Source organism: Taudactylus pleione, unplaced genomic scaffold (assembly GCF_031769625.1).
Source record: "Taudactylus pleione unplaced genomic scaffold, aTauple2 ptg000345l, whole genome shotgun sequence".
NCBI classification, from domain to species: domain Eukaryota; kingdom Metazoa; phylum Chordata; class Amphibia; order Anura; family Myobatrachidae; genus Taudactylus; species Taudactylus pleione.
Genome location: NW_028284746.1, coordinates 762,930 through 786,761, shown reverse-complemented (window position 1 = coordinate 786,761; position 23,832 = coordinate 762,930). Strand labels below are relative to the sequence as shown.

Sequence of the window (23,832 nt, the reverse complement as noted above, 5' to 3'; positions counted from 1 at the left end):
TCTTATTTTGTACACGTTTCCAGCAGCTGAGTTAAGTGGGAATCTAGGCTAGATCTTCGGTTATCTGGCTGGCTAAGACTACCACTATCCCAATGCCAAATGTAGCCTCTTGGAAGGATGGCTCAGTCAGGAATATTGATTCTATGTTGAAAACAATCTTTATGGCTGCAGGTGTTGGAGTTAGACCCATCACAGCTACTACCTGGGCAAGCAAGGCTGTTGAACGCTGGCCAGGCTGGTTGGAGGAAGACATCCAGTCCGGATTGCCAAGAGCTAAGTTGTTAGCCCTCGTTGACATGGTGAGGGAGAGTTCCGCCTATCTGGGTGAGGCAGCAATTGATGTTGCTCAGCTGGCCGTTCGTGTCTTGGCCAAGCAATAGCTGCACGTAGAGCTCTGTGGCTCAGAAATTGGCAGGCAGATGGGGATTAAAAAAGTGCCTGAAGCTCTTATTTTCAAAGGGAATGTGCTTTTTAACCCAGAGTTAAATAAAATTATTTCTTTGGAGACTGTTGTTACGCTGGAGCGATGTTGGCACAATATGTCGCTTCTGGTCGAATCAGAACAGCATATTAGCCGCATCGCTCAGTGTGTACAGTCAATATGCTCTCCTGCGGACACTGGCGACATCGTCCGGACGGCCATGCAGCACGTAGAAATGGACAATATCGCAAGCTGGCCCGTTGCTGGTAAGGAAGGACAGAACAAGGTATCGTTCCGTTCTTCATTGCCACGTTCTGATGTGTACCCATGATCCGATATGTCGGCCCGTCGGGAGACTGAAGCACCAGAGCAGAAAGTGACACCCCAGGCTGGAAAGTGGAACTGCTCGGTTTGTGTCAGGTGCAGGGTGTAGTGACCGGGGGTTATATGACAGAAGTCACAGGTCGCTTCCCAAGCAGTTTCTTTACCCGCGGGTCTTCCAAAGGATCCGCAAAAACGCTGGCCCTAGATTATGCAATTCTAAAATTGTTTGCAGCAGGCCTTATTGCTCCTTATTGTTTGTGGTATGTTTGGTAGTTTTTTTTTTTTGTCAGGACAAGTATTCCTCTCCTTCTTTACTCCATCCTTTCTTTGGGCTTTGTTTGTAAAAAAAAAAAAAAAAACTGACGGCAGTATGGTTGTATGGGGTTCTGAGGGGAAGGATATCTCAGGGTATCCAGTGTCCCCATGGAATTTGAGAAAGGGATTTTACTGTGAGTAAAAAGTCCTGATTTATTTTGGACACAATATTCCATAAGAAATTGCTAAATATTAGGTTGTGCTCCACAGTTAATGGACAAATATAGGAACGTAAATACTGGATGATCATGTTTTTGGAAATGTATTGCATAAAACCGAGAATGACCAAAGAAAAGTGGCCAGTGCAGATAGAAAGCCCATAGCAACAAATCCGATTCTACGTATCATTTAACTAGCACCTTCAAATAATAGCTAGAATCTGATTGGTTGCTATGGGCAACATCCCCACTTCTAAAAACTCACACTTTAGTAAATATACCCCAATTTCTCTTTATTCCAATTTGGGGGCACTGCAAACCTGGGGTATAGAGGACAGCCCAGTAGTAACATTAGACACTTAGGGCCTGATTCAGAGCCGTTCGCTATTTGCGGTCGTTCGTTCAAAAACAAGGGGTGGCTATTCAAATGATCCGTTCGCAAATTGCAGTCTGTTCACACCTCTAAGTCTGAACGAGCGAGCAAAACATACGCTCGTTTATTTGATAAAAACGCCCCCTGGCCGCTCGCACCATACGTCATGTCCGCTATTTATTAGATTAATCGAGTACATCGAACAGGATATGAACTGCTCGCTATTCTTGTGGTTGGGTTTTTCAACCGCTATTTTGCGAGCAGTTCTGAGTTAAAAAAAACCAAGTGACGTGGTCATTGACGCTGCTATATTAATTATGCACACCCATAAAACGCCCGTTTTGACCTTTAAGCACGCCTGCGATCGGATCTCCACTCCCCGTTTTCAAGCACCTTCCCCTGTTACCACCCACATACGCCTCATTCTGTCACTCAAAATAGCAGGCACTCGCTATATTGCGTACAAATGATTTTCGGCCGCACTGACTGGTTCGCGCATGCGTACTAAAAACCGTACGCATGCACAGATGTGCGAACATCGCTCGGAACGAGCGTACTGCCGATAGCGAGTGGCTCTGAATGAGGGCTTTAGTTTAAATTCTGCTGAGCTTAGAAAAGCTCCTCCCTTTGTAATACTGAACTGCATGGGAGGGTTTAGTGTTCAGGCGCCAGGCTAGAAGTAACGTTAATTTTGGATTTAAGTTAGACAAGATTGAGGCTTGAGTTATTGATCCTTTCTTTCCTCGGGTAGGTCTAAGGCAGTTGTATTCAACAGGCGGCCCTCCAGCTGCTGTGGAACTACACATCCCAGCATGCTCTGCCACAGTTTTGCTATTAGGGCATGCCAATACTGTGACAGGACTTGCTGGGATGTATAGTTCCTCAGCAGCTGTAGGGCCGCATGTTGAATATCCCTGGACTAAGGGCTCCCATGCCAGGGGGATAAGCTTCCTTGTCATGTGGAGCACAACATAAAGGGATATCAGATTTTTTAAAAACTTTATGCAGTTTTCTTTATTTTAAATTAAATATATACCGTCCCCTGAGTTTGATTAGATTCAGTGTTCTTTTTTTAATATGTATTCTAGTCCAATGTTACCTATTGGCACAATATATACAATCTGCTATTTATTTTTTATTGGTTTCCTGTATAATTTTAGAAACGTATGACATATATATGATGGGTTTTTTTTTTTATTGTTATTGTAAATAGTTATGCAAAATGAATTCTTACATGTTTAGTGTTCCTCTGCTTCGTATGTTTTGTTAATATCCCACCAGGTAGCGTATCACTTTTACTGCATTGACATATAACAAGCAACTTAAGTGTACGTTTGCTTTTAACATTTCTTTAGTCCTGACTATTACATTTTATGCTTTGGGAAAATCAGTTTATATTTTGTAATATATTTTATTGCTTACTGAATGGCGGTCAGTGTATTGTACATAGCAAGCCTTCCATAAGCATTAGATACTAGTTAGCTTGCTATTTTGTTATAGTATTATGGAATGCATTTTGCTTCAGCAATGTAGACACAATGGCTTTCCTATCATGAGGTGAGATGAGTTGGTAGAATTGTGGCCAGAGCAGAAATGAGGATCCTTGCCGCACATCCCACAGCGCACTTCTCCAGCGCCTCCACCCGTGGCCTCCCGTAATGTTCACTGCAACATTTGATGTATTCCTTCCTGTAAAAAAAAAATATATACAAATAATACATTTAAATATATTTGTTATTTCACTCTGAGGACAGGGCTCTGAGCAGGCCAGAAACAATGGCAGGCGTAGGTCATTTCTGCTGAAAATCCTAAGAGTGCCGTTTCGGATGTTTCTCGGATGGATGGATGTTTAGGAGTGGAGGTTCTCAGGTGGGATGCATGCATGAGGCAGGGGTCCGCTGTGCAGTAGCATCTCGGGCAACATACACTATTTCAATCAGTCGACACCACAAAATGAATTTAGTGTTTGACAGAGGATGATGGAAGCTGTGCTGCCTGCTGTGAGGGGGAGTGTGATTTCAGCAATAGGGTAATGAGGAATTCATTTTAATTTATTTCTTTGCAGTTATTTTCTCTTCAGACAATGAGAGCTTTAACCCCTCTCTGTGGGAAGAGCAAAGAAAGCAGCGGGCACAGGTTGCCTTTGAGTGTGACGATGACAAGGATGAGCGTGAAGCACCGGCTCGGGTCAGTATCCTGCATTAATTAACCCTGTGTTATCTGTGTAAGGTCCTACATTCATTGGTGATATCCATTCACATTCAGACAAATGTACTGCTATCGATCTGCAAGATAAGCTGAGGGTCTTCAACAGTTGTCCCTATTGCAGTGGTTCCCAAAATGTGTGCGCTGTGGCACCCCGGGACACTTGCAGGGGTGCCTCAGGTTGATGGTCCAGCACCAAGTTAAATTATTTCTGTCCAATGTAATACAAATATGTGGACAAACAGAAGCGCAAACCTGTCACCCACTACATAAATGAACCTAAGGATGACACATAAGCACATTTTACTTCACTACATTTTTTTCTGAATTCCTCAATAACAAACTTTTGGTGCCGTGAAAACAATTCTGTTGCACTAGGGTGCCGCGATTCAAAAAAGTTTGGTAACCACTGCCCTATTGTTTGTCATGGTCAGTCTTCTAACATCAAATCAGTACTACTTATATTTGCTTTCGTTTTATGGTAGAGAGGCATTTTTCAAAAAGTCTAGACGTAAAAAATATAGTACACATATGTGAATTCCACCAACAGGGATGCTTAAAGTTCATTGTATGTTAAAGGATAAATATTAGTTTTGGTTGAAGTGTTCACGTGAAGCCCAATCTTACAGAACTACATAACCTTAACTTACCACTTAAAATGCTGATGGCCTATAGCCTGGTACCTGTGTAAGTAACCTCGTGTGACTGGATTTTGCCTCACTTAGATTTACTTAGGATGAATTTTTAGTTTTAGGTGGAATTACCTTGTCAGTTCTTTCTGTGAGCACTTTGACATATATATTTGTATAGGTTACCCACTGCTTTTTCATATCCAAGTAACTTGTGTCGCTGGTTTTGCGGCAATTTAAAGTGGATCTGTGCCGATCTATGAATATTGTTATTTGTTGGGATGCGAGGATAACTGAAATGCCATGCTTTCCTTAAACAGACCTAGGTAATCATTTGTGTGTTTTGGTAAAAATCAGGAAGGGAACTTGAAGAGATATCCAACGCCATACCCCGATGAGCTGAAGAACATGGTGAAGACCGTTCAGACTATTGTGCATCGGTTGAAAGATGAAGAAAAGGCAGAGGAAGCCAATAGAGAAATGAAGCAGAATGAAGCCCAACAGCTGTCTATGAAGGACGTAGGAGTGAAGGTTGGACATCTTGCACTGTCAATATTATGGGGAAGATGTCAACAGGACCATCCAGTTACTGTCTGTGCTGAGACTCTAGAAAATGATAGTTTGCCTAACCCTGCGGTAGAGAGTTTCTGGAGAGGATAGTTAGCAAAGCAGTGGAGGTATTTTAAGCGGAGTGCTTTTTGGGAGATGAATACAAGCATAGGCTTAACCAGCATTACCCAGAATATAGACAGACAGCCCTATATCACATTACTCCATTTACAGGCCAAGTTTCATGAATAGCTCTGATTAATGATAGAGAAATCAAAATGACTGCCTCACACATTAAATATGACTATTCGGAAAATTCCTGCCTGGTTTGGTCCCTTAAGGCCTGTTTTGTATCATAATACTTTCTGTATAAAAGTTCAGAGAACTCAATGTTTCTGAATGTCATGCTTCAAAGCTATGTATAATGTTTTTGTCTTGTGCAACAAAGCCATCGTGACAGCGGGTGCTGGTATGTACTTATGTCTTCATACTATCCCAGCCCTGTTCCAGATTAAGATACATGTTTGGTACACTCTAGTAGAGTGTATATAACTATTTAGAAACAAAATAGAAAATAAATATGCCTGTGCTCTGTTTTAACCTTATATTGCAAGATACAAGGTCTGTTGCAATATATAGGCTATATAATGCCCTTGTTTGACTGAGACTCTCTGTACCTGAGTGGTGGGTGCGTTTAACTGCAATGTAATGGTGTGCTAGGCATATATGCTAGTGTAGGGACTTGCAGAGAAAAATATGAACAAAATCCCCATTTTTTTTTTTTTTCTTTTAGCTTGATTTGCATTTCTAATGATGATAGTGCTGATCACAAAAATCTTTCTATATAACTGTATTGTCTCAGTAGACAGTTGCATCTGCAAACATTGGGGGTGATTCAGTTAAGTGTGCTGTTGATAATGCGGGGAAGGAGTTCCCGGAGCTATTCAATTCATCGCGATGTTAGCCTGACTAAAGGATTTCTTCCTGCACCCTCCTGAGGGTGCGAGCAGAAATCCAACTAAAGTGCTGGCTGCGAGTCTGATTGTCCAGCTTAGCGCAACCGGCACTTTAGTCAGAGAATGACTGTTCTCGTGACTAAAACACCCAGGTTAAATCGTGAGAACTGGCATTCTCTAACTTAGGGCGGTATTCAATTAGTTTCGCACCCGCGATATAGTTCTGCCTGCCAGATTTTTCGCCTACATCGTGTCTTTTGGCCGCAGAAACTCATCGTGCGCGTCCCCCCTATTTGCCGTATTCCAAAAGATGCGAAAACGGCGACATGCGAAGTCAGAACAGGCGGAAATCAGCCTGAACACCCCAAAAGATGCAGAAACATTGGTGATCAATGTAGTAGTGCCCGATTAGTCCTAATAAAGCTGTTTGGGGTACTTAAGTTGGTACAATTGCCTCTAATTCGCGTTTTTGCACAAGTGGTGAAGAATGGCATAAAGCAGTATTTATTGGAGAAAGTAAGTATTCCTGCCAAATTTGGGGTACCTGAAAATGGGTGCAAGCATCTTTTAATGTCTCTAAAGTGAAGTTTTTAAAAAAGTGAATTCCTCCATCATACAAGCACCTGCAATCCCAAAAACACATGGCCCCTTCTTAGAGCACTCCCAGAACCTTATTTCGCTAGTTTTGGAATTTGTCCCCCCACTTTGTGCTTTTTCGCCCCGAAATTGAAAGTACTATTTTGGGGTGTTATTTTTTATTTATTTTTTTGACGCAGTTGTCCTTTGGGGGGCTGTTCCAAGGGCTCTGAGAGTTTTCCCCACCTTTGCACCCCAAAATAAAAATTGTGCTCTTCTTCTTTTCAGAGGCGAAACTTTTTCGCCTATTACATTGCATTGACTTCCCGCGTACGCGAAAAGCGGGTGGAATTGAATACAGAGATAAGTTTCCGGCAGGCGAAAAGACGCAATTGGCGATACTTTTTCGTGGATCACGGCTTTTCGCTTCTAATTGAATATGCCTCTTAAGTTGTAATAATCGGACTAAACAGCTCGCTGAAATAATAGCTTTGATTCCAACTTCGCGGCGCTATCAACAGCGCGCTTAATTGAATGGCCCCCATTATTTTAACTAATATTATAATATAATCATTAAAAACTGGCAACAGAGGTAAACTATTTATTTAGCAAACAAAATAATTAATTTTGAATACTGAGCATGTTGTAGGTGTGTATTCAATGTTTTTTCAGCTACAGTAAAATTAAATGGAACATACAGACCACAGCTGCACAGTGTGGCTTATTGGCCAAAGTATGTATGTATATGTTTCTTTTATATGATTAAAATAAAAATGTGTGCATAATCTCAATCTTCATATAAACCCACTATTCAGTATACTGTGATTTTACTTTGTGATAGTTTGTATTTTTTTATTTCATCAACCCAAATGACCATCTTTAATTGTATTTGTGTCTAGACAACAGAGCCTGCCTCAGCTAAAAACGATTTTGAAGAGAGGGAGAAACACATTGTAGGGAACTGTGTACAGAAACCGAGTGATGCAGAAGCTGAAAATACCATCGGAAATTCACAACCGACCCCTCAAGTTCAAAATTTTTGGAATGCAAAAACCATTGTCAACCATAATGAGACACATGAGGTATGTATCTTACCGTAACTGCTATGGAGTAATTGTAATAATTCAGTAGCCCCAGATAATGAGATACTGATAACCATACTCCTCCATCAATGGTTTTAAGTTCTTGTCTGTTTTTATCATCAATTTAATCAGAGGTTTCCAATTGCTATCCTCAAGGCTCCCCAACAGTTCAGGTTTTAGAGATATCCATGGTTGAGCACAGGTGGTTAAATCAAATTGATTTAGGTACTAATTAAGTTACCTTTGCTCATCCATGGATAGATCTACAACCTGAACTGTTGGGGAGCCTTGAGAACCGCGTTTGGGAACCTCTGTTTTTAAATGACTTTATAATATATTTTTGTGTGTGTATGTATATAAATTATCAATTCATATAGAGACAATTTATTATCCCAGCTAATTAGTCTAGATTCATTTATAAAGATCACTGTGCTCAGGTAAGTTTAGTTTTATGTTAGTTCATCATAATTGTCAGCCAGGCAGCAAGACTTTCAACCATCTCCGACCAGAGGTTTTGTGATATGATTGCGCCTCGTCTAGTTTTAAGCTTCTCTGAATTCCATGGTTTGCTCATCTCTGACTGCTGAGTGGCTGATTGCCAGGAAGTGAGCCGCCTATTTCACCTACTGTTGGGAATAATGAAAAAGTTGATTATTTCTTCCCCCATCTCGTTTAAATGGCAGTCTTTGAAAGTTATCTTTCATTCTGTTTGACGGAGCACATAGACTGCCTGAGGGTTATGGTTCTTTCTTATAACGAACTTTCATGCAGAGGAGAAATAAACATTGAAGTTTAACGTTGGACACCAAGAAAACAGACACTGTGCCAATTCACTGTTGCTTGTTGAATGTGTACAGCTTAAACGTGACGTCAAGATGCAGGAATTGTGTGAACTCACTGCTGCAGAAATATACTGTGATCCATTGTTTTTTTCTTTTCCTCTAATTGATTTTGAATTACTTTTAAATGACTATCTATGAGAGCCTTGCACAGCATTGGTTATCACTGTGTGATTGCTCTTGCTGTAGTCACTGAATAGGTCACGTGCAGCAAACACAGATTTAAGATAAATTTGGATTGTAGTGTAGAAGTACATGTGATGAACGCCTGAATGGGTTAAAGAGCATATTTTAAAACTATATTCATACTTTTTAAGAATGGCAGATGCCAAAATCTTACATTTGCACAAGTTAAATGACTTGTGTTTTACACTGCATTGTCAGATGCACATTAATCATAACATGGGAATGTTTGCCTGGGGTACCAATTGTGCGTTGTTAACAATGTGCATACTTATAAATTACACAAGTAAATGCATGCATATAATTACTCTCCTGAAACTATGATCTCAGCTTATTGGTGATAAGTCAGTTACCTGCTTTTTTCCTGCTGAGTTTAAACCACTGGAGCTGAAAAAAAAGGCAAAGCAGCAATTTAAAATTGTATTTTTAAATTTACCTGTAAATATGATAAAAATCTTCTGAATCTATAAATAGTACAATCTTTTCATACGTGTTCCTTTAAATTTGCTAACATTTCTGTGCAGCTGGAGTCAGAAGACCTGTCTTATGATGAGGAAATGAAGATGGCTGAGATGCGCCCACCACTCATAGAGACCTCTATGAACCAACCAAAGGTGGTAGCACTGAGCAACAACAGGAAAGGTGAACTTCACAGCCTACCATCCCTCCTCCTAATCCCCCACTCTTCTCTCCTCCTCCCCTGTCCTACACTACAGATAGCCCTCCAACTGTTCATCACTACTCTTAGCCTGTCAGCTCTCACAGGCAGGGCCCTGCTTCCTCTTGCTCAGCCCTAGTTATATCCTAGCTTCCAGTGCTCCCCATCCTCTCTGTCCCAGTCCCTTTCAAGGACTGACTCTGTGTGCTTACCCTTCACTAGGTACAGTGTCATTGAATACTAAACTGCCTTCCAATTCCCCTGGTAGTCACCCCACCATTGCCTTTGTCCACGTCATACCTAGTTTGTTTTTTATTTTTTTTGCAGTATTTTGTTCCACAGATATGTCCACTTACAGTTACTGTACCATTGTTATATCCGATTCTGTTTGCATTTCCTGTTTGGCACCTTAAAAATAAGATTAAAATAATAGTAATAATACAAATGACAGTAGATCAACTATATTTGCCTTTGCATGCAGCGCATAATCATTACAGGACAAGTCCATTCATTTTTTTTTTTTCATGGGTCAAATGTGCAATTTTCTGATTTTTGGTGGTTTTCTGTTACCGAATTCTCTTCGTACATCCTATCTCCACCGCCGCTTCATGCTGACAATGTCTGTGGTTTCCACGCTTCTGTTAAAACCCAATAACCAATCATTTATTACACAAAGGTGGGAACAAGGCTATCCTGGATTACTCCCTATGTTCATACCGCCGAATGTTTAGATTATATATAGCAAACGATTAAAGAAAGCATTTAATGTCTTTATAAACAAACACAAATGTTTAATACTTCAGTCTTCAAGCTAGTGAACAACTACTGCTTCCATGATGTGCTGTCACCTCAAGTATGTGAGATGTAGTACAGAAAATCTATTAGTGAGCTCTTAATTACCCATGACTGTACTGTAACAATAAATAATTATGGCTTTTTAAGCTGTGTTGGGTCTAAGTTTCTCGGATACTCTAAAGTTGAATACATTGCGGTAATCTTCCCTTGATGCTGTGTTGGCAGCTTGCCTTTCGCTGAATGGATTGATGTTCTCTGTTTCAGATGATATTAAAGATGCAGACTCTTTGTCAGATGAAGTGACCCACAACAGTAATCAGAACAATAGTAATTGTTCCTCACCATCCCGTATGTCCGACTCGGTCTCGCTAAACACTGAGAGCAGCCATGACACCTCCCTGTGCTCTCCAGAAAAAGACTCCAGCATTGCAATGAGCTTGAAATTAAGGTTTGTGCGGATCTTCATTAATTGTCTCTTATTATTAAATAGTTTTTTTTTCCATATTACACTCCTTTTAATAAATCTGTTTAGGGTTATTAATTTGGAGCCCCCAACATTGAACTCTGACCTGCTGCAAAAGGAAGCTATGACATTGAATTTGCAATACACAGATAGAATTGGTATAAATCAATAAGTCAATAAGGGCCCATAATCTTAAATGAGTTATCCTTTTGCATAGTCGCAACTGGAGTTTAGTTGACAAAGTGGTTAGCCTTATTGATTTCTCCATAGTCCGTCCAGAACGTGTGGAACAAGCACACATATGTTTGTTTGAACCTAATCAAGTGTCCACAGATATCAGTTAATAGTTCCAGGCGCTGACTCCCTTGCTAATGCGTTGCGCTACATATACACAGCAAAGATCGCAACTTAATTACATGAATGAACAAAGGTGTTACAATGTAGCAATGTTTACCACTCCGTCTTCCGCTCTTTCCCCAATCCGCTGACGTGTTTCATAACACTTTATGTGTACTGAGCTTCTCTTTCAAAAAGTCTCCATAAACAAAATACTAATAAATACTCTATGTTCTAGAATAGTACTTCAATATTAGATAGTAAATAACTGCTTTAAACTTGGAAATAAGTTCTCCCTAGCCCTTTTCTTGTAGGAAAAAAGACTGCTGTCTGTATGGGCACATAGTGGAGGAAAGTGACAGTGGGATATGATACAAGCTTTCAAATAATAAGACTGTACAATCCACAAAGCACTTTTGAGAAAAGGAGAGTACAAGCTAATGTACTAAAACACCACTTTGCAATGCATACACAAAGCAGTATTCCAACAGGTTTGTTGATGTTAAATAATAAAAATTTTGGAAAAACAGTTGTGTAAAAAAATCAAGCTTTTAAATTAGACATTAAGCACGGATTAAAACAATGGCCTAAGTGGTATTTATGAGTAGACTAATTCCGAGTTTGTTCCAATTTGACTACTGCACGGAATGGGTATGAAATACCACCGGCCGCATGGCCGGCAGTTCGATGCCTGGCCGACAAAAGCAGAGTTCCCGGCAGCGCTGGAAATTCTGATCGTCGCTAAGGTAAGTATAAACTAACCTAACCCACCTTAGGGGTGCCTAACCCTAACCTCCCCCCCCAAGTGCCTAACCCCCCCTTCCCCGCTGCCTAACCCTAAGTGCCCCCCGGGGTGCCTAACTCTAACCCTCCCTCCCCCTAGCCTAACCCCAAACTTACCGGGGGGGTGCCTAACCCTAAGTCCCCCCGGGTGCCCTAAACCTACCCCCCCCTGCGGCTGTCCGCTCGCGGTGCCCGGCATCCCTTCGTTCTGTCTCCCGGCGTCGGGGAAATGACAGGCGTCTATATGTAGACGCCCAGCATATCACCCTCGCCGGGATATGACAGTCGGGAAGCCGGCTATTGGTATTAAGGCAGCCGGTTTCCCGGTTGTTTACCTACTGCACAGTGTGTTGCTGGTGGTGTAGATGTTACCACTTGGTACAAAGTGAATGGCTCCATTAGCAGCACTACTGCCTGAGCACCGACAGACCGCTTGTAATTCATAGTGCTGAGAAAGGAGTGTAAATATGGTGTGGTTGAAATTTACATAGATATTAAAGCCTGCAATGTAGCTCTTGAATCCATTATAAGATGCAGAGTTGGGAAGCATCGTTATGGTAGATGTGTGTCCTTTGATTGTCCTATCAGACAGTACACATGTTGCCAATTGGCTGTTCTGGGCCTCACAGTTTTGTGCTTTGCTTACAGACAAGAAGATGAAAATTTAAACAATCTTCTGCATAATGGGGGCAAATTAAATGCAGAGAGAGAGATTGCAGAGATCCCATCACCCAACAACGAGGAGAATATAAGTCAGGAGAAAAGAGTGAATAACATCCTAGAGATGCCACACAATCTGAACCACATAAACATAAACAATAATCTACCGAGTGATGGTGATATGCACTCAGATTCCCTGATCTCGCAGGAGGTGGCACCAGGAAAGGGATTGTCAAACAACAATGAGAAAGAAGAGGCTGAAGTCTTAGAGAATAGGAAAACATACCCTGACGTGTGTGCCATGAATAAGATTAATGGGCATTCACTAGATGAGCAGAGGTCTCCGGATATGAGTTACCCAGGAAGGAGGGCGTCGGAGGATTCAGTGCCTTCTTTTGATATGTGCGTTTCAAAGAGCACTGATGATCTGTCACCGCAGCTCGGAGACTCCATGGGCTCTGTGGGGAAATCACACAGCGTAACCAATGTCGACACTGGAGCACTGAGGATCTACGATATCCTCAGCGACAGTGGCTCTTCACAGCTATCCTATGTTGGGAAACCTTCTGCAGCAGGAGTGGAAGGACAAAGCATTGTTAGGAGCAAGTCTGCCACTCTCCTTTATGATCAGCCATTGCAGGTGTTCAATTGTTCGTCTTCCTCTTCCGACTTAGTATCTACCGGAAAGAAAACTGTTTTCAAATTTGACTCCAACCATAATCCCGAGGGACTATACTCCATGAGGGGTCCCCCGGTGTCTCAGATGACTGCTGTGCCTCAATATAATGTACAGTACAGTAGTAGTAATGCTACTGCCAAAGACGGTCTGTTTTTGCACAAACAAAGCACCCCTATGGACCAGGGGGGGTTGCCGCCTCCACGCTTCCATATGTCCGACAGTGTAGATAGTCCCAATTATGTCAAACACTCTGCCAACATGAATTTCTCTAATCACAACAACGTGAGGTCAAGTAACATGTACAGTGTCCACCAGAGGATGGCACCAAGACATGTGGAAGCATGGGCTATGTCCCCAAATGACCGGGTCCTCCAGGGAGCAAGTCGTAACACCCTTCAGAGGCAAGGCAGTGTCTCCTCCAATGCCTCTGTGTCTCTGGGTGATGCAGCACCTGGAAGGAGGGTTCTTGTACCAGAAGGTGACTATATGACATATAGGGAATTGCATTCAATGGCCAGACCTTCACACATGATATCCGGTCTACAGAGACCCCTATCAGCCAGGACATACAGCATTGATGGCCCCAATGTACCCAGACCTCAAAGTGCACGTCCTTCTGTTAGTGATATTCCTGAGAGAACAATGTCTGTCAGTGATTTTAACTACACTCGGACTAGTCCCACAAAGAAGCCAAATGCTAGGGTTAATTCTGAGCACTCTTTATTGGACCCTCAAGGCAGGAGTAAAGTCCCTCATGATTGGAGGGAACAGGTCTTAAGGCACATAGAGGCGAAAAAACTAGAGAAGGTAAGAGAATTGCTCCATGAAACGTGCATCATATGTTCTATGTCAGCTGAATTGGTTTTTAATGTCACCTTTTCCAGTATATAATATTTGATATCCAGATGATGAAACAAAATGCACTATTGTCAAAATACTGATCATTCCTTTCCACATCCAGGTTGACAAGTAACTGAAGAGCTTTGTGTGCTATGTTTTTTTTTGTTGCTGTCATTTAAGAATGGTTCTAATGTATACAATATGGAACATTGCAATTGAGACATTCATTATATTTATCTTTATTTTGATTATTTTATACATGTGTCTGCGAGAGAACCAGTCCGTTTCTAATGAATCTCGTGGGATTTATATTTATTTTTTTTATGTAATCCGTATCGTTTTCGTTGGACAACTATGTTTGAGACTAAAGAACTTAAGATTGATAATGTTGCTTCCTTTGTTGGTTGAGAAAGCTTTTGAGGGAGCTCAGGCTATGGGCGCTGTACTAACCTGGTATCTATGCTTACTTATTGTGCCATGCTTCTGCTATGGTTTTATGTCCATATTATTGTCAGTTGTGCAATTAAAATTCATCTGTAGTTAACCAAAATGATATATAGCAATAAAATTTAGTAAAAATTTTGTAAAAAAAAACAAAAAACATTTATACCCTTTGGCAGTTTTAAAATTTTATTTTCTTACATCATGCAATCAATCATTTTATAATTTATTAACACTGACCAACACAAAATGCTCTTATATCGAAAACTATAAAGCATTTTCCTAATTGTGCATGTGTGTGTATATCTCAATCTCCATAGAGATTGGCAGATAGCATGTGTGAAAACCTCATACTAGAGGAAGATTCTATGTCTGATCAGCATACCTGTGGGAACATAATGTTACAGGGATATTACCCTATTTCAGGGATGGGATAACTTGCCATAATAGAGACTAAAATGTATGCAGAAAGCTTGTATTAGAAAATCTGCAAAGTCTGCATTAGTCCTAGTTAGGAAAATATTTATTATTCTAGCGAGCAAATTAGCCAAAGTGTGTGTGTATATCTATACACTTGCATTATATATGTGTGTGTCACTTTGAAGTGCCTTTGAGAAAAAAAATGAATGATGTGGTTTTAAAATTTCCAAAGGAAAACAAAAGAGAGAGAGTATATATGGAGGCACCGAGAGTCTAAATTTGAAATGGGATGTAGTTATTGCGGCCGCCTGTCTAAATCCCGACCGCCCAACAAGGGACTTAAAATAGGCATCAAAATACCGACGCCTATCTTAATCCCAACGCCAGAACACAGAAGGAAGCCAGCCCGAACGAGGTAAGTCTGGGGCGTCCTTAGTGTTAGCCGCCGGGGAGGGGGGTTAGGTTTAGGTTACATAGCGGGGTTAGTGTTTGGTTTTGGGGGGGTTAGGGTTAGGCACCACTGGGTGGGGTTAGGCACTAAGGTAGGAGGGTTAAGTTTAGGCATGAAGGGGGGAGATTTAGGTTTAGCCACTAATGGGGAGGGTTAGGGTGTGGGGTTAGGGGGAGAAGGGGGAGTGTAATTATACTTACCAGACCCCTGTCGGGATACCAACCAACGGGATGCCGCTGTCTGTATTGTGACAGGAGGCAGCCTGTCAGCCGGCATTGCAAACTGATTACTTTGATGATAAAATACAATACTTTAGAGGTGAGTAGTTTCCCCTGTTAAGTTGTGTCTCAAAAATATGTAAAATAAGATGGATCTGTTAGATAAGTAATGAAAAAAATTGGTGAGCATTAATTGTTTCTTTTGGTAAATAGAGAGAGTCCCCATGTTTGTTTCAACAACAGGGATATTTTAAAGGGGATGTAGTCGGCATCCCGGTGTGTGGGATACCGACGATCTAAATATAGGTGCCGAAATCCCGTCAGCGTCGGTATCTTGGCACCAGTATCTTGACTGCCGGCATTCCGAAGGTAAGTATTGGCAGTTAGGGGGCGGGGTTAGGCTTAGGCACTAGGGGGGGGGGGGGGGGGGGGGCGGGCGGGTGGTTAGGTTTAGGCACTGAGGAGGGAGTGTTAGGATTAGGGTGTGGGGAGGTTAGGTTTAGGCACTAGGGGGGGAGGTTAGGTTTAGGCACCTGGGAGGGTTAGGATAGGGGTTAGGGTTAGCCCTAGTATTACCTGTGGGTGTCGGGATTCTGACTGTCGGGATGCCGCTGTCTGTATTCTAACCAGCGGTATCCCGACCGCCGGCAATCCATACCCAACCCATTTTAAAGTTGCCTCTCACCATTGGTCCCCATGTAACCTGATAGAACTCATTATTCCACAAAAGACCGGGAGAAACTCTGATTGTTCACATGTGGGAGACTCACCCGAATATATCCTCTTAGCTGTAATTCCAGGTAAATGTGCGTTAACCAAGTATTAAAACAAACAGGGTAAATACTTATTTAACCAGTTATTGTCTGTTGTTTGTTGGCAGTCCTAAGAATCCCTGAATAAACACATACGATTCTAAGATGTAAGAATATAAAGGAGGGCAAATACTTTTTTATAGCCACTGTATCTTATCTGTGTGTCATATTTATCCCACCACCACATACAGCTAAAAACACATTTCTATTTCCCCTTTAATGAAATGGTTTCCTGCTTATTATTGTTTTCTGTAGCCGCTACAACAAATAATGTTTGTTTTAGCCTCTTTTATATCATGGGGATTTGTCATATAAGCAAAACTGCTCTCATTGCTGGCTGCTACTTCAGGTTATTCATGGGGAGATATGGTTTTTGGGCTGTGGAGAACGTCTTGATAACCAAATAAATCGAGTTGCCGTTGTAAAGGCATGGAAACCAGGCCAACGGCCCCCGCCTGTTGTCACCCTGGACTTGTGTTTTTTTTGTACGCAGCTCCATGGGTCTGTGAACAAATATCTGCAAGTCTGGCAGTACCATAAGTGTGGCATACAGCAAGTCTGGCAGTACCATAAGTGTGGCATACAGCAAGTCTGGCAGTACCATAAGTGTGGCATACAGCAAGTCTGGCAGTACCATAAGTGTGGCATACAGCAAGTCTGGCAGTACCATAAGTGTGGCATACAGCAAGTCTGGCAGTACCATAAGTGTGGCATACAGCAAGTCTGGCAGTACCATAAGTGTGGCATACAGCAAGTCTGGCAGTACCATAAGTGTGGCATACAGCAAGTCTGGCAGTGCCATAAGTGTGGCATACAGCAAGTCTGGCAGTACCATAAGTGTGGCATACAGCAAGTCTGGCAGTACCATAAGTGTGGCATACAGCAAGTCTGGCAGTACCAGAAGTGTGGCATACAGCAAGTCTGGCAGTGCCATAAGTGTGGCATACAGCAAGTCTGGCAGTGCCATAAGTGTGGCATACAGCAAGTCTGGCAGTACCATAAGTGTGGCATACAGCAAGTCTGGCAGTGCCATAAGTGTGGCATACAGCTACACTTAGGGCCGTATTCAATTAGGTGCGAAAAGACGTTTTCTGCGAAAAAGTTTCGCCAGTGACATCATTTCGCCAGGCAAAAACTTGTCACCGTATTCAATTCCAAAGACTTTTCACCGGTGCAGAAAGTCAATACATTAGAATAGGCGAAAAGATTCGCCTATGAAAGCTGTTGAAAAAAAAGTGCAGAATTGGGGTTTTGGGGTGCAAACTTGCTGGAACCACCCTGCACCGTTGCGACAGCCCCCCAAAGGTAAAACTGTATTAAAAAAAGTTTAAAAAATACTTAAGAACACCCCAAAAAAGTACTTTAATTTTGGGGGCGAAAAAAAAAAACAATGTTGGAGAACAAACTTAAAAACTAGCGAAATAGACTCCAGGGGGGTCCCCAAGCATGCCCTAGGTGTTTTTAAGATTTCAGGTGCTTGAGGCAGGTGGTTTTTTTTAAGTTTTTTAAAACTTCACATTAGCAACTTCAAAATATGCTGGCACCCATTTTCATGTGCCCCAAAAATTTGCTGGGACTAGTTATTTTGATTAAAAAATATTGCTTAATGCCATTCTTCACCACTTATGCAAAGACCCTATAGTGATCCCCTATGTTAGTGCAGCTTTTCGGGGGTACAGAGTGTTTACCCCATTTTTGACAGTACTTTTCGCCAGGCCTGAATTCGCCGTGTGCCGTTTTCGCTGATTTCTAATTGAATACGGGGATAAGCGGGGACGCGCACTATACTTTTCCGCATTTAAAACTAGCGATGAGGGCGAAAACTTCTCGACTTTTCGCACCTAATTGAATATGCCCCTTAGTCACAGCCACAACTGAAACGCAAGTAATTGAATTGACCCCTTTAAGTGAAATATGATTTAATATAACACACATGCTGTTTGTTGCTGGAGGCTATCTTACCGCTCTCTGGTGACTAATCTGTGGTTAATGTGTAATCGTACAAAACTGTGGGAACTTTAAGCAAAAATACAATTTTCTTTGTCTGCCTTCCCCTCAAAGGGTTTTGAAACGTTGTTAACTTTCTGTTATCCAAGGTAACCTTAGTCCATTAATGTAACATGCTGAAGTTTCTTAGTCATAATGAGTCAGTTACATTCTTCAGCGGTACCAAGCTGTAGCTGAGTCTTGTAGTTCAGTAAAAGACAGAGAGCCACAGGCTGCCTATACTGTATTTGCTCTACAGCCCTCACAGTCCGTCCTGGCCTCTCACCAACACTGTCTGTAGCATTGGATCAGCATATAGACACACCAATTGGCTAAAAGATAATAATGTATTCTGCAGTTATATAACAAGGTACATTATGTTTAATGGGTAACCTGTGCGTGGATGGCGGAAAGCAGCAAGAATAATTTTTATATAATCAAATGTGTCTCACTGGAGCGTGAAATTGTAATCTCCATTTCCAGCTGCAGGAAGAACCATTACATTAACCTCATTCCCTGATGCCACCTAGTGGCTGCTTTCTAAAAGTCAAGTGCAGTTTTGTTTGAGCAAAGTTCCCGTTTGTTCTAAGTACTACAAACCAAAGAGCAGATTGAATGATCCACGCGGTTCCATCAGAACCCTGCTCGCTGTTACACGGATTTTCCCTTATGACCGTAAAAAGCTTGTTTGTTTTTTGCTCTCACCTTTATGGGTACGCAAGCAGAAATGCAGTGTTATGCAACCTTGTGGTTGAAGCAGAGCCAATCCTGGCCTCTTTGGTGCCCTAGTCTCTTAAACGATGTGGAAGTGGTCCATCGTGGCTCCTGTGCTCCCCCATAGAGCAATGGTGCCCTAGGCACTTGCCTATATGGTCTATACCCAGGGCCAGCTCTGAGATGAGTGGTCACATGTGGTCAGTGACCCCTAGCACTTAGAATGATGTACTAGCACACTTCACATCAATTCGCTGCATGTAAGATGAAAGGTGCTGCTGTTGCATCATTTGATTTCATGACTGCTAACTATATAAAAACACAGGAATGTTATTGCAGAGTTTTCTTCTGGATAACTTTTCTCTGCAATTCTAATCCTTATCAAACAAAAAAGACTTCCACAAGCATAAAGTGTACCACATTATGGCATCGCAGGAATAGTTTATTGTGCAGGGCCTGCAGTATCCACAGTGACTGTGTGTGCTATGCCCCACTCTATGACATCACAGTTATAGTATGCAATATAATACATCATCATGTACAATCCACAGTGACTGTGTGTGCTATGCCCCACTCTATGACATCACAGTTATAGTATGCAATATAATACATCATCATGTACAATCCACAGTGACTGTGTGTGCTATGCCCCACTCTATGACATCACAGTTATAGTATGAAATATAATACATCATCATGTACAATCCACAGTGACTGTGTGTGCTATGCCCCACTCTGACATCACAGTTATACATTAGTATGCAATATAATACATGTACAATCCAGTGACTGTGTATACTATACCCCACTCTGACATCACAGTTATACATTAGTATGCAATATAATACATGTACAATCCACAGTGACTGTGTATACTATACCCTGCTCTGACATCACAGTTATACATTAGTATGCAATATAATACATGTACAATCCACAGTGACTGTGTATACTATACCCTGCTCTGACATCACAGTTATACATTAGTATGCAATATAATACATGTACAATCCACAGTGACTGTGTATACTATACCCTGCTCTGACATCAGTTATACATTAGTATGCAATATAATACATGTACAATCCACAGTGACTGTGTATACTATACCCTGCTCTGACATTGCAGTTATAGACTAGTATGCAATATAATACATGTACAATCCACAGTGACTCTGTGTGCTATACCCCACTCTGACATCACAGTTATACATTAGTATGCAATATAATACATGTACAATCCACAGTGACTGTGTATACTATACCCTGCTCTGACATCAGTTATACATTAGTATGCAATATAATACATGTACAATCCACAGTGACTCTGTATACTATACCCCACTCTGACATCACAGTTATACATTAGTATGCAATATAATACATGTACAATCCACAGTGACTGTGTATACTATACCCTGCTCTGACATTGCAGTTATAGACTAGTATGCAATATAATACATGTACAATCCACAGTGACTCTGTGTGCTATACCCCACTCTGACATCACAGTTATACATTAGTATGCAATATAATACATGTACAATCCACAGTGACTGTGTGTACTATACCCTGCTCTGACATCAGTTATACATTAGTATGCAATATAATACATGTACAATCCACAGTGACTGTGTATACTATACCCTGCTCTGACATTGCAGTTATAGACTAGTATGCAATATAATACATGTACAATCCACAGTGACTGTGTATACTATACCCCACTCTGACATCACAGTTATACATTAGTATGCAATATAATACATGTACAATCCACAGTGACTGTGTATACTATACCCCACTCTGACATCACAGTTATACATTAGTATGCAATATAATACATGTACAATCCACAGTGACTGTGTATACTATACCCTGCTCTGACATCACAGTTATACATTAGTATGCAATATAATACATGTACAATCCACAGTGACTGTGTATACTATACCCTGCTCTGACATCACAGTTATACATTAGTATGCAATATAATACATGTACAATCCACAGTGACTGTGTATACTATACCCTGCTCTGACATCAGTTATACATTAGTATGCAATATAATACATGTACAATCCACAGTGACTGTGTATACTATACCCTGCTCTGACATTGCAGTTATAGACTAGTATGCAATATAATACATGTACAATCCACAGTGACTGTGTATACTATACCCCACTCTGACATCACAGTTATACATTAGTATGCAATATAATACATGTACAATCCACAGTGACTGTGTATACTATACCCCACTCTGACATCACAGTTATACATTAGTATGCAATATAATACATGTACAATCCACAGTGACTGTGTATACTATACCCTGCTCTGACATCACAGTTATACATTAGTATGCAATATAATACATGTACAATCCACAGTGACTGTGTATACTATACCCTGCTCTGACATCACAGTTATACATTAGTATGCAATATAATACATGTACAATCCACAGTGACTGTGTATACTATACCCTGCTCTGACATCAGTTATACATTAGTATGCAATATAATACATGTACAATCCACAGTGACTGTGTATACTATACCCTGCTCTGACATTGCAGTTATAGACTAGTATGCAATATAATACATGTACAATCCACAGTGACTCTGTGTGCTATACCCCACTCTGACATCACAGTTATACATTAGTATGCAATATAATACATGTACAATCCACAGTGACTGTGTATACTATACCCTGCTCTGACATCAGTTATACATTAGTATGCAATATAATACATGTACAATCCACAGTGACTCTGTATACTATACCCCACTCTGACATCACAGTTATACATTAGTATGCAATATAATACATGTACAATCCACAGTGACTGTGTATACTATACCCTGCTCTGACATCAGTTATACATTAGTATGCAATATAATACATGTACAATCCACAGTGACTGTGTATACTATACCCTGCTCTGACATTGCAGTTATAGACTAGTATGCAATATAATACATGTACAATCCACAGTGACTCTGTGTGCTATACCCCACTCTGACATCACAGTTATACATTAGTATGCAATATAATACATGTACAATCCACAGTGACTCTGTGTGCTATACCCCACTCTGACATCAGTTATACATTAGTATGCAATATAATACATGTACAATCCACAGTGACTGTGTATACTATACCCCACTCTGACATCACAGTTATACATTAGTATGCAATATAATACATGTACAATCCACAGTGACTGTGTATACTATACCCCACTCTGACATCACAGTTATACATTAGTATGCAATATAATACATGTACAATCCACAGTGACTGTGTGTACTATACCCTGCTCTGACATCAGTTATACATTAGTATGCAATATAATACATGTACAATCCACAGTGACTGTGTATACTATACCCTGCTCTGACATTGCAGTTATAGACTAGTATGCAATATAATACATGTACAATCCACAGTGACTGTGTATACTATACCCCACTCTGACATCACAGTTATACATTAGTATGCAATATAATACATGTACAATCCACAGTGACTGTATACTATACCCCACTCTGACATCACAGTTATACATTAGTATGCAATATAATACATGTACAATCCACAGTGACTGTGTATACTATACCCTGCTCTGACATTGCAGTTATAGACTAGTATGCAATATAATACATGTACAATCCACAGTGACTGTGTGTGCTATACCCCACTCTGACATCACAGTTATACATTAGTATGCAATATAATACATGTACAATCCACAGTGACTGTGTATACTATACCCCACTCTGACATCACAGTTATACATTAGTATGCAATATAATACATGTACAATCCACAGTGACTGTGTATACTATACCCTGCTCTGACATCAGTTATACATTAGTATGCAATATAATACATGTACAATCCACAGTGACTGTGTATACTATACCCTGCTCTGACATCACAGTTATACATTAGTATGCAATATAATACATGTACAATCCACAGTGACTGTGTATACTATACCCCACTCTGACATCACAGTTATACATTAGTATGCAATATAATACATGTACAATCCACAGTGACTGTGTATACTATACTCTGCTCTGACATCAGTTATACATTAGTATGCAATATAATACATGTACAATCCACAGTGACTGTGTATACTATACCCTACTCTGACATCACAGTTATACATTAGTATGCAATATAATACATGTACAATCCACAGTGACTCTGTGTGCTATACCCTGCTCTGACATCAGTTATACATTAGTATGCAATATAATACATGTACAATCCACAGTGACTGTGTGTGCTATACCCTGCTCTGACATCAGTTATACATTAGTATGCAATATAATACATGTACAATCCACAGTGACTCTGTGTGCTATACCCTGCTCTGACATTGCAGTTATAGACTAGTATGCAATATAATACATGCAGCATCCACAGTGACTGTGTGTGCTATACCTCACTCTGACATCACAACAATAGATTAGTGTGCAATGCAGCCAGCATCCAAAATGACTGTGTGCTATATACTGCATTATGACATCACAGTAATAGACTAGTATGCAATAAAATTCACAGCACTGCCACTGGCACTTTTTTTGGATTTCTCCTAGCATCCCCAGGGGGGTGCGAGAAGAAATCCTTTAGCCCACCCAAATATCCCCATTGAATTGAATAGCTTCGGGAGCTTCCTCCCGGGGCTATTCAACATCGCTTTGAATTCCCGCCATCATGACATCACTGCAATAGATTAGTAATACAATACATGCAGCATTCACAATGGCTGTGTGTGCTATACCCTCATTATGACATCACTGCAGTAGATTTATGTGCATCCCTAATGACTTGGTATAACATTCAGAAGGACGACACCATAATATTGTTCTGAATGTCGACAGTCAGAATTTCGACATGAACTTTAGGTCGCCAACCAATATATCGTCAGTCAAAAA

At 40.8% G+C, this 23,832-nt stretch overlaps 1 protein-coding gene across 3 annotated transcripts in view; it reads left to right on the top strand.

Annotated features, from left to right (window-relative positions):
* The window catches only part of ERBIN (erbb2 interacting protein), a 239,454-nt gene that overhangs the window by 196,811 nt on the left and 18,811 nt on the right, over positions 1-23,832 (top strand). For all 3 annotated transcript variants that reach the window (XM_088444049.1, XM_088444047.1, XM_088444048.1), the window contains exons 17-22: positions 3,657-3,778; positions 4,783-4,956; positions 7,406-7,588; positions 9,135-9,252; positions 10,328-10,511; positions 12,294-13,791. In XM_088444049.1, the coding sequence (XP_088300175.1) occupies positions 3,657-3,778; positions 4,783-4,956; positions 7,406-7,588; positions 9,135-9,252; positions 10,328-10,511; positions 12,294-13,791 (2,279 nt within the window). The remainder of the gene's footprint in view (positions 1-3,656; positions 3,779-4,782; positions 4,957-7,405; positions 7,589-9,134; positions 9,253-10,327; positions 10,512-12,293; positions 13,792-23,832) is intronic.